The sequence below is a fragment of the Mesoplodon mirus genome (genome assembly GCF_964341445.2).
Source record: "Mesoplodon mirus genome assembly, chromosome: 5".
Lineage (NCBI taxonomy): Eukaryota > Metazoa > Chordata > Mammalia > Artiodactyla > Ziphiidae > Mesoplodon > Mesoplodon mirus.
The window spans coordinates 35,665,123-35,678,158 of record NC_138980.1 but is presented as its reverse complement, the minus strand read 5'-3'; the positions used below and the strand labels follow the sequence as shown (position 1 = coordinate 35,678,158).

Genomic DNA, 13,036 nt, shown 5'->3' with positions numbered 1-13,036 from the left:
CCGGGGACCACCCTGAGGAGCCCCTGAGACAGGAGCCCAGCGGCAGTGCCCACTTCCCAGGGCCAGTGGGCAGGCTCTGTGCCTGTTCAGGGTGTGAAGGGAAGGAAGGGGGAACAGGAGGCCCAGAGGAAGCCACTGGCTCACTGAGGCTTTGGGGTCTCCTCAGGCCCTTCACCCTCCTCTGGCTGCAGCTCAAGGGTCAGGCGGGGGCTGGGCCCACGTCTAGAACAATCTGGGAAGGCTCCCTACAGGAGGCAGCCAGAGATGGGGGCCAGGAGGAGGGCAGCTCTTCAGCCCTGGCTGGTCTCTTGCAGATCGAGCAGGTGAGCCAGCTCTCTGCCCTGGTGGATGCCCAACTGGACTACCACCGGCAGGCCGTGCAGATCCTGGACGAGCTGGCTGACAAGCTCAAGCGAAGGTGAGCCTGGTCCCCTGGCCTTCCCCGCGGGAGCCCCGGCCCACCCTGCTGGCTGGGAGGCCCGGTGGCTGGGTGCTGTGGCTGCTGGGGCCAGCCCTGGGGGACCCGTGGGATGCCCCCGCCCCTGGACAACCCAGCCCCACTGTGACATGTTCCTTCCAGGGCAGCGGGGTTACTTCCTTTTCAGAAAGAATCCCCAGGCTGCATGAGTCGGGGCGGGGGTCCCAGGAGGGAGCAGGACCTCATCACGCTCATCCTGGTCCCCAGAGGAGAGGCTTGGGATGTCCTGTGGGGCGAGGGTTTGGCCAGCCCTGCCCCTGGGGAGCCCCTTCCTCCTTCCCTGTCTCTGAAGGGCCATCTTGCAGTCAGGTAGCATCCAGGGCCTGAGGAGGGAAGTCCCGGTGGGCAGTGGTTCCCTGGTGAGGGGTGGGTATCTGTTGGGCACCAGCTCCCCAGCCGCCACTGCCGAGGCGGCTTCTGGGTGCAGTAGGACCAGGCCTGTAGGCAGCCTTGGAGATACATGCCTGGGGGCCCCCTCTCGCTGCCTCCCACGTGCATCCCGAGTCCCAGGGCAGCAGCATAAATAGCTGGGGGTGGAGGCCTTGTTCCCTGACCTCGACACACGAGGGCTCAGGAGGTGGCTCTACAGCCGCTCACAGGCGTCCTTCCACATGCAGGATGCGGGAAGCCTCTTCACGCCCCAAGCGGGAGTATAAGCCCAAGCCCCGGGAGCCCTTGGACCTCGGAGAGCCTGAGCAGTCCAACGGGGGCTTCCCCTGCGCCACGGCCCCCAAGATCACAGGTAATGGAGGACAGGGCACCACTCTGCCCCAGGCCCTTTTGGGGGAGCCCCCAGCCTGCCACCCATCCAACCGCAGGGCCAGTTCTCTGCACGAGGAGCCCCAAGGATGGGCACCAGGCCCTGCGCCAGCATTCTCAGCCCACCTCTGTTCTTTGTCTGCAAGCAGCTTCATCATCTTTCCGATCGTCCGACAAGCCCACCCGGACCCCCAGCAGCAGGAGCATGCGTGAGTGTCCCCAAGAGGCCCAGGCCCTGCCCCGTGCCCCTGCCTCTGTTTATGATGCCGCCTTCTAATCTGTGCCCCAAGGGTCCTTCTCCTCCACCCCTTCTCTAGTAGAAGTGGAGCTGGGCTTCCCTCTGTTCCAAGTGGTACCCTGAGAGCTGTGTGCTTCTGATCACTGTCACCTTGATGCCACTGGGTGTCCCCAGCTCCTCCCAGGAGCGTTTTGGTGACCACTCACAGAGCCGTTTTCCCTCCCCTTGTCACTTGGCTCCTTCTGATAGCAGTGGGGGCCACCGGGGAGGGAGCAAGCAGTGAGTGGGCAGGACAAGGGGGTGGGGGGAGGGGAAAGGAGGCGACATCCCCCTGCGCACCCACAGGGGCAGGTGACAGCCTGGACCTCCCCCCGCCCCCAGCACCCCTGGACCAGCCGAGCTGCAAGGCCCTGTATGACTTTGAGCCTGAGAACGACGGGGAGCTGGGCTTCCACGAGGGTGACATCATCACGCTGACCAATCAGATCGACGAGAACTGGTATGAGGGCATGCTCCACGGCCAGTCGGGCTTCTTCCCCCTCAGCTACGTGGAGGTGCTGGTGCCGCTGCCCCAGTGACCGCGTCCCAGTGGTGTGTCGGCCCGCCGCCCCTCCATCCAGATCTCTGCATTCCACAGGCCTCGCAGCTGGGCAGTGCTCACGGCCTGTGGGGTGGCCCGCTCTGGGCCTGACCCAGCCCCAGGGCAGCGGGGCCCCTGTTTACACTAGTGCTCACCCCCGGAGGTGGGGGCTCCCTTCCCCACTCCACGTGGCCGTCTTGGGGGCTGGGCAGTGTTCCTCCTCCCTGCTGCTCACAACTCTGCCCCCCCAGCTCCGCCCGCCCCACCCCAGGAGGCTCACACTAAGGTGCTCTTAGAAACACTAACTCCTCCCACCCCTCCAGGGACTGGTAACTCCAGGTGGGCCCCCCTTCTCTGTCTCTCTGTCTCTCTGTCTCACACACACACACGCACACGCACACGCATCCTCTCCCACCTCCATCCAGCTCCGCCCGGAGACCTGCCTTTAACAGGAAAGGACTGAACATCAGTGTGATGGGGTGGTCTGGGCAAGACCCCTGTCTGAGACTCGCCACCCTGCTTTTAAATTCCCCCCGGACACTACCAGCCCCCTCCAGAGCTCCCTAGGCCCCCGAGTGCCTACAGATGCCACCTTCCTGGAAGGGTTTCACCCCTTTCTTCTGGCTGGGGACTTGGGGAAAGGCGAGCCTGGGGTTCTTGAGCCAGGGCCCCTAATGACAGGCCATCTCCCCGCTGCAGGGCACTAAGCCCCAAACTTCCATGCCCACCACCGCATCCCAAGCCAAGCACATGGAGCATCTCTCTGGCATAAGCTGCCAGCACGCACGTGCGTGTACACACACACACAGAAACCACAGGAGCCCAGCCTACACACATACATGCGACCACAGGAGCCCACACGACTATGGGAGCCCAGCCTCCACTATGTGGAAGGTCAAGCACAAAGCCTTTGTTAAGTGAATGTTCCCAGACCCCTGGCTGCTGGGACCCCTGGGGGAGTCACGGGCACCACCCTGGTGAGCCAGCCACCATACCCTCTTTGGACAGTGGCCCAGGCCATCTCCTCCAGACCAAGGTAGGCAGCTGCCCAGACCAGCAGGGCCCCACCCCTGCACCCACTTCCCCTCTTGCCTAATCCAAAACTTGGCTAAACAGGGGACCCCCGGCCTGGTTCACATTCCCCTCCTCTGGTGACCCGGTAAAGCCCCCAAAGACACCAGGCCCTCCCTGCTCCTCTGAGAGGTCCCCGGTCACCAGTACCTGGAGGAGACAGACATCCCAGCCTAGGGCAGATCAAAATGTAATCCTGATTTTTTTAAAAAAAGTATTAAATGTCTCTTTCTACAGCCTCTTGCCTGCTTGCGGGGTGGGGCGGGGTGGAGTGGGCCCTCCCGAAGGGGTCTCCAGCCAGGGTGGGGCCCACATGAGCACCAGCCCAGAGAGCCTGGGAGGGATGGCTGTCATCTGCCCAGTCGCCAGCACAGCCCCTCCCCATAGCCACGGCTGCATGAACAGCAACCTCTCCTGCATCCGTGAGACACATGCCTAGGCTGTTTCTCCTTTATTATGTGAGCCCCTGCCGTCACACACCTCAGTCACACAGGAACAAAGCAGCACAAAGGCCCTGGGCCCACTCCCCTCACGCAGAGCCTCGGGGAGCCACATCTGACCAAAGGCTTCCCCGGTCCTTGGAGGCTGGTGCTCTCAGCTCCCCTGCTTGAGGACGCTGTAAACCTGCTCCAGCACATGGCACAGGCCCTGGTCCTTGGGCGTCCTGCTGGCCAGGGAGATCTGAAACAAGGAGGCCTGGTGCCTCAGGGCTGCAGCCTGCCAGGGGGCTTTTCTAACCCAAGCACGCAGCCGTGTCCCTAAAGCCACACCTCGAGGCCTGGGGACGTCATCCTTTGGGGGTGAGGTTCCTCCACACCTTCCAAATCCTGCTCTTACACGCGCCCCCCTTGTGTGCCAAGGCCACCCCACCCCCACCCCTAGCACCGGGCTGGGAGGTGACCAGTGGCAGCTTTAAGCCCTGGTCACGGTTAAGTCTGAACAAAACAAGCAAACGCATGAAGATATTTCTCTGCAAAGCGGAGTGGGTAGTGTCTTCTGAGAACGACTCTCAGGCAGGAAATATGCGGAGCCCCTGCCGACACGTCCCGTTAACCAACGGTAGGGCCAGCGGGCTAAACAAACCCACTCCTGGCACCAGCCGCTCTGCTCTGTTCAGCTTTGCTGCTGCTTAAGATTCAGAACCCCTCCTGCACCTCCGTGGGCGGCCCCGGGACAAGCAGGGCCCGGAGCAGCATCTCCAGCTGGGATGTCCCAGGGGTGATGAGGTCTACGGGGCTTTTGCATTTTCATCTGCGTTTCGATGGTGATGTCCACCAGCGTCACCACCCCCATGTGATAAAACACGACTTTTCTTTGGTAGCATTCATTTCTGACTGAAGTATTTCTGTATAGGCCCAGGTAAGAACTCACTTCTCTTCAGGCTGCCCACGGATATATTCAGAGGGGGGGGGGGCGGGGCCCCTGGGGCTCCCGGAGATCTTTATAAAAGGAGGGGCTTGCACGGGACTCGGCATGAGTCTCACCTTGAGCTTGTCGAGGTAGGTGTGCTCCTGGTTCCAAGGCTCCTGGAACCTGACGAGGTCAGGGGCGCCCTTGTAGAACTCCACCAGCAGCATCTAAGGAATGGGGGGCAGGTGAGCCCCAGCAACCACGCTTCCCGGGCCAGGCACTCAGGATACGGCAGCAAGTGGGACAGACACTGCTGCCACCCCTCGGGGGCCTCTAGTCTAAGGCAGTGTGGCATGTAGACGTTACCCAGGTCCTGGAGAAATTAGGGGCTTGGCAGGAGGGCCCCCCGGAGGGGGAGACAACTTCCACAGAAGCAGCGAGCACACTGAATGGGATTCTTTATACCCGCCCCGGCCCTGACAGGGCTCCACGGTTTAGCCAGAGCAGTAACATCAGTGAAGTCACAGGTGTGACGAACTAGCTCCGTTTGTTTCAAGTGCCTGCTTGCTATTCGTCTGAGGAACACCTGAGGTTCTCACGTGTCCCCACTTGGAGAATCTCTGGCAGCTGCAGAGGCCCAAGGCGGGAGCGTCCCTAGCGTGTTCCAGAACAGCTAGGAGGGCGAGGGGGGAGAGGTAGGAGGGGCTGAGGCAAGGATCTGGGACTTGATCCTAAGAGCCCGTGATTTTCAGGAGCCGAAGAGGAGCCTGACTGGGCCCTGATGTGGCTCATTCAGTCAGCGCTTCCCAAGTCCTACAGTGTCACGTCCATCCAGCTGGGCGCCCTTGGCTCCCACCTGCTCCTCCCAGGGCACCCACCCCACCCCCACCCACCTCACGCGGTAGTGAACTCACCATCTCATGAAGGACGTCATTAGTCAGGAAGCCATCCTGGACGTAGGCCATTTCCACGTCCATGGGGATGCCATAGTCACTGGGCCTTTGCTGGCAGAGACACACGCCAGTCACCACTAGCTACCCCCAACCCGGCCCCCCTCCAAGATGGCAGAGCACAGCAGGAAGTGCCCAGGGCTGGGAGTCAGGGAACTGATACTGCAGGCCTGGCTCCGCACTCGGATCAGATCCAAAGCCGCGCGAGACCTTAAAGGAACCCAGGGCTTCCCTGGTGGTGCAGTGGTTGGGGGTCCGCCTGCCAATGCAGGGGACGTGGTTTTGTGCCCCGGTCCGGGAGGATCCCACATGCCGCGGAGCGGATGGGCCCGTGAGCCATGGCCGCTGGGCCTGCGCGTCCGGAGCCTGTGCTCCGCAACGGGAGAGGCCACAGCAGTGAGAGGCCCGCGTACCGCAAAAAAAAAAAAAAAAAAAAGGAACCCAGCAATGCGACTAGGGAAGCAGGGTGGCACCCACCCCACCACACACAGAGGAGTGGCCATGGCTCCGGAATTCCTTTCTAAAGCTGATTTCTGACCCCGAGATGGACTTGGGGAATGAAACCAGACAGGGCTCAGGAAGGAGGCTACGCTGGTGGCAAAAGCAGCATATGCTACAGGCAGAGCACCCACCTTCTCAACAGCCCTCACACCCACCGCCTCAGGGCAATGATTATGTTCCCATTTCACAGATGAGAGAAGCAGGCCCCAGCTCCCCAGATGAGCTCGGAACAAGAGTACTGGCTTCCTACTGCTAACAAGGCCTCCTGACCCCTCCCACGCCCACACAGGGGCCCGCCCACGCCTCACAGCCTACCCCCAGCAGCCCCGCCTACCTCAGGGGGCGGCATCACCCAGAAGGGCGAGATCTTGGACTCTGGGCCCGGGTTACCAGAGTAGTAAGGGGCTGGGGGAGGAGAGAGAGAGAAGGGGCTGGGCATGGAGGCACGGTGGCCCGCTGGGGCCCCACGCCCACCCCTTCCCGGGACTCACAGCAGAGCAGGGCGAGGCAGGGCTGGAAGCCGTTGCTGGAGCCCTGCAGCCGCAGCTGGTAGTCCATCTGCGCGTCGATATCCTGCAGCGACGGCAGCGCCGGGCTGTACGGGTGGCTATGATACCAGCCCACCAGGGACAGGCCTCGCAGGAGCAGGCTCTGGTAAATCTGGGGGCAGAGAAGCACGGGGCCGGGGGCTCTAGCAGCCCTAGTGCGCTCACGTGCCTGGCACCCATCCAGCCCCACGCGGCCAGCATTTAATGAGCGCCTGCTGTGTACCAGGCCTGAGGGCACAGCAGTGACAGAGACACACCCTGCTCCACCCTCAGCGAGTCCAGTGGGGGGGACAGTCAACAAATAACGTAAAAAAGTTGCTGCTATATTCCCTGGCGGTCCAGTGGTTAGGACTCCACGCTTTCACTGCCCAGGGCCTGGTGTTCAATCCCTGGTCGGGGAACTGAGATCCCGCAAGCCAAGGGGTGCGACCCAAAAAAAACCAAAGATGCTCCTCGCATAAATCTAAGGTAAAAGGTTATTTTGCTCACTGCTGTATCCTCAGCTCAAGGAACAATTCCCGGCACATAGTAGGCGCTCAATCAATAGTTAAATAAAGAGATAGGGTAAAGAGAAAGGAAGAAGTGGGCGGAGAAACGTGCGAGCGCGGAATCCACACCCATCCTGTGCCCTGTGACAAGGTTGAGTGTGGAGCGCAGGCGCGTACTAAGCACCCTATGAAAACATTAAGGACGGCAGCTAATACTTATCGGCCTTTACCAGGTGCCAGACAGGCTGAGAGGGGAAGGGGCCGGCGGCGGCGTCTATACAGAAGGAAGTATGACAGTGGGGGTCACAGGTGAGGGGACCGGAGGTCACACACACCCATTTGCACCCTTGCTGAGCAGCGACACGGTGCTAGGCGCCATGACGTGGTAGCCAAGACAGCTGTGTCCACGCCAGCCCTCCCCAGAACGCCGAGTCGCCGTGCGCCCCCTCACCTCCTCTTCCACAGCGGCCGCGGTATCCGTGTCCCCCAGCCGGCTCCGACAGGGGAAGGCTCTCAGCACCGTGAGCACTGCACGGAGGCGGGAGAAGGTGTGGACATCGACCCCAGCCCCAAACACCCCCCTGCCCACAGGCCCCAAATACCCACTCTGACTGTTGATGTCCCAGCGGCCGCCCAGGTACCCCACGACCTGGCTGCGGGTCAGGTGGCTGTGGAAGTCCTGGGGAGGGGAGGGACATTGGAAGACCCACTCAGACTGCACACCACCGCCCCAAGGCCGTCCTGAGGGCCAGGGCCCCTGCGTTGTGACGGGGTCAGCCCACCCACCTCCTTCTTCATTCAGACATTGATTGAGTGCCTACTGTTTACCGGTAGCGAACAGAGCAGACAAGGTCTCTGCTCTCATGGAGCCGACCTTCCAGGGATCCTCTGGTCGGGGTGGGGGTGGGGGGACACCCCCTGCCCAGGCCTGAGAGCCCCTGACCCCTAAGGGGCAAGGTAGGAGCTGGGCACACACCAGCAGGAACAGCACGTTGCTAGAGATGGCCACGTTGAACGGCTGGAACTTGTTGATAGCTGCGAAGGATGTTACTTCCACCAGGGTGTGTGGGTTCCTGAAGGAGCCAGGAGGGTTCCACAGCCTCAGGAACCCCCAGGCCCTTCCCTCACCCCCACGCTGGCTCCCCAGCTGCCCACAGCCAGCTCGGACCTGAGGCCTTGTCTCCACCCTACCCCTGCCTTTGTTCCCCATATGCCGGCAAGAGCTCACAGCGATGGGGGGGTGAGGGTCCCGGCAGGCATGGGGTGTATCTGACCTGGCAGAGTCTCGACTACCCAGCATGCAGTAGCGCACAGGCACCCGGATCTTGTTTTCCACCCTTTTCCCTGGGAGCATGGCCTCTGCGGGGTTGGGGGGTAAGGGGAAAAAAAAAAAAAAAAGTCAGTGTCAGTTCCTTCCCCAGCCAGGAACTAGAAAATGAAGACCAGGCAGCCGGAGGGAAAAAAAAAAAAACCACTCCAGGGGCAGCCTTAAAAATCAGGCAAGCGGCAGGTTAACAAATCAGACAGAAGAGATTTAAAAACTCAGATGAAGGGCTCAGGAAGTCAGGTGAGGACCAGGCAACGGGGCAAAGAAATCAGGCAGCAGGGCTAGAAATCAGCCAACAGGGCAAAGAAATCCTATGGGGGAGCAAGGAAATCAGGCGGCATGGTGAAGAAATCCAGCAGCAGATAAAGAAATTGGGCAGTGGGACCAAGAGATGTAGTATTAGAGCTTAAAGAAGTCAGGCAGTGAGAGTGAAATTAGGCAGCGGGCGCTGGGAAGTCAGCCAGGCATCTCGGGGGCTCTAAGGAAAAGAAAGGCCAGACTTGCCCCCACCTGAGTTCCGTCGGCCTCCTGCCCTTCCTCCTCCCCTCCTCCTCCCACCTCTCACCAAGATAGACAGACTCCAAGGGGCCCTTCACCGGTGGTCTCCGACTCTTGTCCTCTGCTGAGACTCCTGTCAGAACCTCCTCCTCCTCTTCCTCCATCATTAGCTCCTCCTCCTCTCCTTCGCTGGCCGGGCTCTGGCGGGGTCGGGGTTGGGGGGACAGCGACGGGACTTTCAGCTGGCTGCTCCCTACCCTCCCGGCAAGTTCCACAGAGACCTCTGGCTGGCCTGAGCCTTCGGTTCCTGTCGTTGCCCCAGGTGCCCACTAGAGGGAGGGAGTGAGCAGAAACAATCGAGGCTGTGAACTAGCTTCGCAGGTTCGAATCCCGCCTCTGCCTATTACAAACAGACTTCGGGCTCTAGTCTCCTCATCTGTAAAACGGCACAATGACCTCCAGCCTCACAGGGGTGGCGTAAGGGTGAAATGAGAATGCGTGCAAAGCATTTAGCATATGCCTTGTTGCTCCATTCATCCAGCAAGCAAGCCAGCACTTTGCATGGATTATTTTACCAGATTCTCTCAATAACCTCTCCCCCTACTCTCTCCTCAAGACCCCTTGCCGAGGTGACCTCTCTGTGTCCAAACACAATGGTCACATCTCAGTCTCTGTCGCCCCGCCCCCCTCTCGGCAGCGTCTGCCCGGGTCAGTTCCTCTTCTCCCAGAAACTCCTCAGGGAACCCCCCACTCACCTGGCTTCCCTCCCACCTCTCCTGGACCCCCTTATTCTCCCCCATCTCACTCGCTGGCCCAGGGCTGGGTCCTCGGGCCTCTTTCCTTCCCCACCCACATCCCTCCTGGGTGACCTCAAACCCCATCTACCCCCTGAACAACTGCCCACAGTCCTGACTCCAGCCTGGGGCTCTCCTGAGCTCCCGACTCGGGGTCCAGCTGCTCCTTGACATCTCCTCGCGGGGGGTTCACACTCAACATGGCCACCCTGCCCCGACCATCCCCCCAAACCTGCTCCTCCCCACATCTCTGATGAGGGCAATCCTGTCTACCCACTTGCTCAGAACATCTCCTAACACCAACATCAGATCCATCAGCACATCCCATCAGATCCACTTTCAGAATTAACCAGAACTTGCCCACTTCCTCCCCCCTCAATGGTTGGCCTGATTCACCCCATCAGCCACCTGGATCTGTACAATCACCTGCACCCCGATTCCCCGGCTCCTACTCTCACGCCCCGGCCCCAGTCTGTCCTCCCTACACCCTACAGCAGCCACCAGAGGGCGGCCGTGAGCACCTGAGTCAGGTCCCGCCCCCTCCTCTGCCCACAGCCCTCCAGGGCTCCCACCGCCCTCAGGGTAGAAGCCCAAGTCCACCCCGCAGCCCATGAGGTCCTGCACGACTTGCCCCTGTCCTCCCCCCAGCCCCGGCCCTGGTCCTCACCTCCTCCCTCTCTGCCCCTTGCTCACTCTGCTCCAGACACACTGGAGCCTCACTGTTCCTCAAAAACATCAGCCACAGTCCAGCCTCAGGGCCTTTGCATGTGCTGTTTTCCAGAAAGCCTTATGGCTCCCTCCCTCCCCTCCTTCAGTTCACTAATCAAATATCACCTTCTCAGTGAGGCCTTCCCTGACCACCCTAACCCTCCCACCACTCCCATCCCCTGCCCCTGCTTACTTCCGCCAACGTACAGTAAGATAGACTTATTTGTTTCTCTCTCCATGAAGGCAGAGATTTTTTCTCATTTTGGTCTCTGTTTTATCTCTAGCACCTAGAAGAGGGCCTGGCACACAGGTGGCATTTACTAAAATACTTGCTGAATGAATAGCCCTATGGCATGGTGTGAAAGTTAGTTTTAAAAGTCAACTTGGCTAGGATATAGTACCCAGTTATTTAATCAAACACTAGTCGAGATGTTGCTTTGAACGCCTTGGGTAGATGTGGTTCACATCTACAGTAAGCTGACTTTCAATAAACAAGATTACCCTTGATAATGTCAGTAGGCCTCATCCAATCAGTTGAAAGGCCTTAAGAGCAAAAACTAAGGTTTCCTGGAAAACAAGGAATTCTGTCTCAAGACTGCAGCATCTACTCTTGCCTGAGTTTCCAGCCTGCCAGTGGCCCTAAAGATTTGCCAGCCAGGTGTGTGTGTGTGTGTAATACACCTGGGTACCGTTATCATCTCTATTTTACGTATGAAAAGGACTAGGAACCCAGAGAGGGTCCTTGGCCAAGTTCAACCCAGCTGGTGAACATTCAAAAAATATCTATTACTATCATGGCATTCAAGACCCTCCCAGATCTGGTCCCTGCCGATGTCTCCAGCCCCTTCAGCTACTAAGGCATCTGAATGTCCAGCTGCATCAGCTAATAATGGTTCCCTAAGGAGGCATGTGTTGCTTCCTACAAGGCTTTGCATATGCCATTCCTTCCTCTGGAAAACTCTTCCATTCACCTTTCTCTGACCAACTCCTGTTCATCTTTCAAGGCCCCAGCTCCAACATCCTCTCTCTGGTACTCCTTATCCAACAGCGAGTCAGGGAGGCTGAAGGACGCACCTCATCGGCGGCAGCTGCAGGTATATGGAGCTGGTTTCGTTGGAGCCAGGCAGCCTTGTACTTGTCCAGCTTCTGGCCCTTGTACTTGACAGAGGCCCAGCCACAGCCAGACTTCTTGGCCGGGTTCACCAGCTTCTTGCAATGGGTGGCCCAGGCGCTGGGTGAGTTGAACACCTGGCCCGTTTCCTGCCACACGATCCTCCCATCGGGCTGCAGGTCTCCCACGAACTTCTTCCCCTGCAGTGACAGTGGGCTGGCTGAGCCCAGGAGCTGGTACCCATCAAGACCCCTCCTCTGGGAAGTCCTCCCTGACCCCATGCTGCTTCCCAGGGTTTGGTAACCGCTTCCTGCTTCCTTCCAGGAAGGCTTCCAGCTTAGGTACCATCCCGATCAGCCTGGATTGGAACTGTCCAGTTATATGACTGTCCCCCCTCCCGTCACTGGGCTGTGAGCCCCAAAGGGCAGGAACAGGGTCTTTCTTGATCTTTGCTGTGTCCCTAACACCCAACACAGCCTGGCACACGGCAGGTGTTCAATTCACAAATTGCGGCCACTCACAAAGGGCACAACAACAGTAACGGTAATAGTAATAATAGCAAACACTTATAAAACACTTACTGCGTAGCAGGCATACTGCTGAGCACTTTATTCACTGAATCCTCACGCAACCCCATGGGAGGAAAGAAAATCCCATTCTACAGATGGGAAAACTGGTATACGGAGAGGTTGAGTGAGGTCACACAGTCAGGAAGGCACTAGTGTCCTCTCTGAGCCTAAGTTTCTCCTTTGTGGAGTGGAGTGTTTGGTGAACAATGTTCTCCCGCCCAGAAGGACTCGTGCTGGGTCAGGATGCTCCGTACCTCAGTTTCCCCTCCCCACACCGGGGCTCGGCCTGCTGCAAGAAAAGTACACTGGACTCCGGTTTCCCCTTTTGCACCAGCTAGGATGGCATGCGGCTAGGGGACGCTCACCAGATAGTAGATGGACAGCACCCCGGCGCCGGGCTCCAGCAGCGCGTCTTTGAGGAGCACCCGCAGCGTGACCGCGCGCCTGGTGAGCGCGCCCCCCGGCCCGCCGCAGCCCCCTGGACCGGCCCCGCCGCCACCGCCGCCGCCTCCGCCGCCGCTGCGCGCGCCACCCGATACCCCCGGCCGCTCAGAGTCCTCGGCCTCCGCCTCGTCCTCGTCCGGCGCCTCCTCGCCCGCGCCGCCCGCGGGGGACAGCGGCTCCGGAGCTGCGGGCAGCGACAGGCTGCAGCGGGGCCGCGCACCCCGAGCAGGTCCAACCACCCCACCCAGCGCCTTGCCGGCCGCCTGCCAAGCCCGCCATACCTGCCATGGCCGCTCAGCCCCACGCCCAGCGGGCCTCTGATTCTTTCTTCCCGGCACGTGACGTGGCTCCGCCCCGAGGAGGAAGCGCCCCAGCCATTGACCGCCGCCGGTGGGCGGGTCAGCAGGAGCGAGCGGGGAAAGTCAGGCCTCCGGCCTGCACACGCTGGAGAAGGAGGTGGCGGCTCAACCCTCCGGGACCATTCGGAAAACTGAGGCCTGAGGCCACCTTCCATGGGAGGGGGCTGGTAGCCGAGAATTCAGAGTACCATTGGGGAAACTAAGGCCGGGGACTTAGGCTTTCGGAGAACCAATGACTCCACCCGAGGCCATCGCCTACAGGA

The 13,036-nt window shown here is 60.1% G+C and overlaps 2 protein-coding genes across 4 annotated transcripts in view; one reads left to right on the top strand and one right to left on the bottom strand.

Moving 5' to 3' along the window:
• Nucleotides 1-3,362, top strand: part of SH3GL1 (SH3 domain containing GRB2 like 1, endophilin A2) — a 31,383-nt gene extending 28,021 nt beyond the window's left edge. Inside the window, exons 7-10 of one of the 3 annotated variants that reach the window (XM_082620789.1) lie at nt 315-418; nt 1,096-1,220; nt 1,384-1,446; nt 1,857-3,362. In XM_082620789.1, the coding sequence (XP_082476915.1) occupies nt 315-418; nt 1,096-1,220; nt 1,384-1,446; nt 1,857-2,053 (489 nt within the window). In that variant the 3' untranslated portion in view covers nt 2,054-3,362. The remainder of the gene's footprint in view (nt 1-314; nt 419-1,095; nt 1,221-1,383; nt 1,447-1,856) is intronic. The other 2 variants (XM_082620790.1, XM_082620791.1) reach the window with 2 other exon arrangements.
• A 92-nt stretch (nt 3,363-3,454) lies between these two features.
• On the bottom strand, nt 3,455-12,781 carry MPND (MPN domain containing). Its single transcript, XM_082620777.1, has 13 exons — nt 12,696-12,781; nt 12,336-12,598; nt 11,365-11,601; nt 8,856-8,988; nt 8,238-8,322; nt 7,940-8,036; nt 7,570-7,642; nt 7,415-7,491; nt 6,419-6,587; nt 6,262-6,332; nt 5,391-5,480; nt 4,611-4,703; nt 3,455-3,807 (listed from the first exon to the last, which is right to left on the bottom strand). Exons 1-13 carry the CDS (start codon nt 12,700-12,702, stop codon nt 3,721-3,723), a joined length of 1,482 nt encoding a protein of 493 aa, XP_082476903.1. The 5' UTR covers nt 12,703-12,781; the 3' UTR covers nt 3,455-3,720.
• Nucleotides 12,782-13,036: the final 255 nt, after the last annotated feature.

Bases quoted from the DNA above. Each gene is read 5' to 3' on its own strand.
- MPND (XM_082620777.1), bottom strand. The intron at 6,333-6,418 runs GTGAGTCCCGGG...CTCCTCCCCCAG, and splicing joins CTGCCTCGCCCTGCTCTGCT to CCCCTTACTACTCTGGTAAC. The intron at 5,481-6,261 runs GTAGGCGGGGCT...TGTCTCTGCCAG, and splicing joins GGGTGATGCCGCCCCCTGAG to CAAAGGCCCAGTGACTATGG.